Below are 4,835 nucleotides of genomic sequence, written 5' to 3'. Positions count from 1 at the left end.
GTTTATAGCAGGTGTGTGAATGATCAAATTTTATTTGTATAGCACATTTCAGCAGCAAGGCATTTCAAAGTGCTTCACATAATTAAAAACAGAAACAGTCATGTAACATTGAATAAACAGTAAGAAAGAGAAAGTTAAGAAAATAAAAGAACTGAAAAAGAAGAATAGATAAAAAAAAAGTAAAGATAAAGACATTAAAACCGGCACTCTAACCCTAATTTAGCCATAAGCAACTCTAAACAGGTGGGTTTTAAGTTGAGATTTAAAGGCATCCAGTGTTTCAGCTGTTATACAGTTTTCTGGAAGTTTGTTCCATCCAATGATCGGACTGCTGCTTGCAGCCAGTCCACATCATTAGCAGAACTACAGGGCCCCAAAACCAAATTTAGCCTAGGGCCCCATGGAGGCTTGGGCTGGCCCTGGAGCCGAGAGCAAATACTCTTCTCATTAACATAAGAGTTAAAAAGCTGAATATAACAGATATTTGCTACCTTTGACAAAAAAGTTTAAGTCTAGCAAAGCAATGTAGCCAGTTTTGATTTCCAAGGCATAATGAGGCAGTTTATCATGATCCAGCTCCTCACCAACAGAGCCGGTGCCTTTCAGCTCTGCTGTTGCTCCTCCTACACTTTGGACTGAACCATTGTTCTAATTGTAGGGGTGGACCTACAAATTCATTCTTTTTTTTTTTTTCTTTGATGAATAGCAGATGTACTTCATTTTGTTTCTTAGTCTTTTTATATTGGTAGTTTAAAGACAACGGTACCAAAGAAACCCGGCGTCTTTTATAATTCTAGATTTTTTCAAGATTGGGGGGTCCGGACACCCCTTGCATTTCCGCCCATGCATACATGTAAGCAGGTGTGTCTCAGATTTAAAATCTCTTTAAAAAGGGACCTGGCCAAGAATGGCAGCAGCACACAGACTATTCCAAATCAAAACTATAGATATTGAAATACAATCTGGATAAAATAACTAATCGGACATGGCAATAAAAATAAAATAAGACTAAAATACAACTTTATTAGTCAAAGCATTTACAAAAAAAATGGCCTTAAATCATTAAGAGACCATTTTGTTCAACTATAAATGCACTTGATTTGAGACAAAGGGAGCAGCAAACTGGAAGGATTTATTTATTTTTTTATTATGATCACTGTGAAATTTAGGAACACAAAACAAAGTCGGAATGAAAATTTAACAATAGGACAGGAGATGGGCTCGGGGAATAAGTGGATAAAGCAGTCTTAAACAGGTATAGAGTAAAGGCTCTCAGACCAGTGATGGGACATAATGCTCCAGAACATACAGAAACCAGCGTATGCAACCAGTAAAAACAAGATGTTTCCTCAAATGATAAGTTTGAAATCAAAACAACTTTAGCTCCTTTCCAAGCTGTTGAATTTTGGGAACAAAGCCCATTGAATCAATGACAAAGCCTGAATATTTATACTAAGACGACCTCCATCCGAGAACCCTGAGAAGTAATGGCCTTCATAAACTAATTTACATTTGTGCCTACAATTAGAAAATGATACTTTAGATTTCCGAGTTTTTAAACAAGCTTTAGATCATCCAAATCGGATTGAATAACATCAAAAGCTGCTTGTAGCTTCTCAAAGCACTTTTAAGGTATTGGCAGCACAACACGAGTATCATCAGCATAAAATGAAAATGAGCACATGAACATTTTTTATCTAAACTGTTAATATAGACTGTAAAATTGGGAAGGAGGATGAATAAGAAGAACCTTGTGAAAGGTCAGTATGTGCAAGTGGAAGGTTTTTTTTCCACCTGTCAAAGTTTTTAAATCAATTGATCGGCTAGAGTCCGATGTCAAAGTCTTTTCAGTCCATATCAAAGGCTTTTCATAAGTCAATAAAAAGTGTTCCAGAGTCGGGTTTTTTACCTACAAAGCCAATTAAACCGTTTAATACTCATCAAGTTGCTGTATTAGTACTGCACCTTGCTCTAGACCCAGACTGAAAGTCACTTAAAATACTATTTGAGTCTTTATTTGTTAACCAACGACTCAAGTAACTTTATATTTTGAAAAATTATGTTTTCAAGTTATGTTTATCCCTCCCTCATCGAGAACCAACTAAAAAGTTCACAGAAAGGCAGAACAGATAAGATTATAGGATTGTTTATTTTGGATGAATACTAAAAAACAAATGACCCAATAAAAGCGAAAAACACACAAGTAGATTTTCCAGTTTTTTTGCAAAAATATTACTGGTAAAAGCTACAACAGCTAAGAGCAAATGTGTTACAAAGAATTCTAATATTTCCATTTATTCAAGCAAAATAACTAATAAGGCTTGAATATATACAACATAACCCAAATTACCACAAAACAATCACAATTCCACAACCAAATGAAATAAAATATAACACACGTCAACCTTATATATATTTGCAGGACCCACTGAAGGAGAAAAAAAAATGGTGCAGCTCAGCAGATTCTGCTGCAGTGTAAGTCTCCTGCCCTAGACATGCTAAACTTGAAAGCAAAATATGTTATCTGTGATTTTAATATCAGACATAAAGATTGAGACAAGTTTAGTGGGAAAAAAGGGTTTAAACAAAAGATCATTTGGTTAATTGGTTTCATTGTTGCATCTCCCCTGTACGTTTTTTACAAAAGATGAATTGATGTTTTTATAAACAGATTCTAAATGTAATGGAGCGAACACACAGTCTGCGTTTGTCTACAGAGCATCACAGTGATGTGCCTCACTGGATTCATTTCATGTCTTCAGTATTCTACCACAAGTCTAGATTTTCAGTCTTCGAAAAACCTGGATCTTGGCGAATCTTCCAGTAAGTTCCGTTGTACAGCCACACCTCTCTGCCAGCCTCATCAACCACTTTTCTGGAAAACAAAAACACAAAACTCGTCAAGAAATGTACTCCCAAAATCGATGTTGTATTAACATTTTTGTTCTGATCTGAGAATAAAGTTTCTTTTCCTTTCATGTCAAAAACTCATGAAGATGTTTCCTACACCCTTCTGACCTCAGACTGAGGTGTCAGCTGTAACCACTTGAAGCAACTTTCTTAACATCTACGGGTAAATATTCACATCAAGAAAGCCTTGGCAATTTTTTTAAAAATGGGGCTACTCTGAATTCTTATTACTACTTTTATTTCTGGGTCTTGATTTTTTTTTAACAGCTTATAAAACAACTCAATTGGAATGTGTAAATTGCTAAAAAATATCATTTAAATTAATGGTTTTGTCTCCCTTTATTGGGCCCTGGCACAAAACCTCTAACACATATTAGGCCTGAACATTGTAGAATATGAAAAGTCCATGACCCAATGACCCAATATGACCCAAAGAAAACGATCCAGTTTGATTAAGGAGAGCACAGGTTTTTAAGATTGCATGTTGAATCTTTATCATTTGAAACTGTACTTAACAACCTACCAGCTGGAACAGATACTCGTCCTTTTCTCCGTCTTAAAATACCAAACAGTCTTCAAGGCTACAGGTTAGGTCTGAACGCTGATGTCTAAATTTCATTTGTTTATTTTTCTCTGTTTCATTGCAATCCTTTGGTACTAGTTGTCATTAATAAATAAACTATACTTGAATGATTATAAATCAGAATTTTTGTTTCCACCTGAAGAACCTCGGGATGTGCTCCTCTCCTCTCTTGGCCATTTCCTTCCTCCTGTCCCTTTGCTTTTCTTCCACCTGATCTTTCTTTTTATCCGCCTCAGCCACTTTCCCCTCCTCCAAGAGCCTGTATGACAATGAGTGGAATGGAGGTTGTCAAACTGCACAAAAGAACTTCAACAATATATGTTTTGAAATGAAATCTAAAAGTTGCTCATTACCTCTGGTCTGGGCGGAAGCGTGCGTCTGTAGGGGGGAGGATGATTTCCAAGTCCGCACTCATTTCATTTAGTTCTCTGGCATAGCGTGAGAAACCATAGTACTGGAAGTGGTCATCAGGCTGTACATCTAAATGGAAAAAAAACATTGCAGACTTAACCAATTTTGATAAATAAAAATGTGTTTAGTTCAATCTTTTGTGAAAGAAGCACTAGGTAGAAGAAAGTTAGTTGTCTAAATATTTCTTTGTAGCTCTAACAGTACTTTCACCACATCTTCAGGACTTTATTGCAAACACTTTGTTCTCACTAGGTTTCCAGATGCATGTTGGTGTGGCCATAGTGTCACAGAAAATGCCTTCATGCCAGAAGCCTCCAAAACGATGAACCACCTCTCCAGCCTGGTCCAAAACGACTCCCTGGATCTCATTCTTACTGCTCTCTGAGCCCCAATACCGAGACTAAAGGAAAAAGAAGAGGAATCTGATAAGTCGTGGCTAGAGTCAGTTACAGGAAACAGAAATGTGCATACATGACAACATCTTGCCTTGACAAAGGTCATCTTGCAGGTGCATTCATCACTCTTTGTGTTTCTGATGACCACCTCCCCATAATGCTCCAACCAGCGTTGTTGGCTCAGTACATTGTGGATGCAGGTGACGGCCTTATTCCACTCATAGTGATCCCCATACCTACGTGCATTTAATTTGGTTATCGATATTTCTGCAACATTTTTGACTTCATGTACATTTCCCCTAAAATGTGCATCTAATAATGAGATGCTGCACAGTTGATCCATTAGGTTTAAAAGTGTAGGCAGCTTTAATCAAAGTTTCAGAGTCACTCATGTCTTCCTCCTTACCTGCCAACTCAAACATTTTCATCATATGAGCTCAGACTTATCATCACCCTTCTTTTTGGGAGGTTTTTTTATGCCAGGTTTTGGAGCTACAATGCCAGGTCAGCCATGTTCAGCTGTGGCCCCTCGTCAG

The 4,835-nt window shown here is 37.1% G+C and overlaps 1 protein-coding gene across 4 annotated transcripts in view; it reads right to left on the bottom strand.

The window, feature by feature from the left end:
- Positions 1-1,126: 1,126 nt before the first annotated feature.
- The window catches only part of LOC103468128 (oxysterol-binding protein-related protein 6-like), a 19,918-nt gene continuing 16,209 nt past the window's right edge, over positions 1,127-4,835 (bottom strand). For all 4 annotated transcript variants that reach the window (XM_017306193.1, XM_008414980.1, XM_017306195.1 and 1 more), the window contains 5 exons: positions 4,391-4,535; positions 4,154-4,304; positions 3,847-3,973; positions 3,630-3,752; positions 1,127-2,875 (listed from right to left, as the gene is read on the bottom strand). In XM_017306193.1, coding sequence (XP_017161682.1) covers positions 2,767-2,875; positions 3,630-3,752; positions 3,847-3,973; positions 4,154-4,304; positions 4,391-4,535 — 655 coding nt within the window. In that variant the 3' untranslated portion in view covers positions 1,127-2,766. The remainder of the gene's footprint in view (positions 2,876-3,629; positions 3,753-3,846; positions 3,974-4,153; positions 4,305-4,390; positions 4,536-4,835) is intronic.

The sequence above is a fragment of the Poecilia reticulata genome, linkage group LG8, assembly GCF_000633615.1.
Source record: "Poecilia reticulata strain Guanapo linkage group LG8, Guppy_female_1.0+MT, whole genome shotgun sequence".
Classification (NCBI taxonomy): domain Eukaryota; kingdom Metazoa; phylum Chordata; class Actinopteri; order Cyprinodontiformes; family Poeciliidae; genus Poecilia; species Poecilia reticulata.
This window is presented reverse-complemented; position numbering and strand designations above follow the sequence as displayed.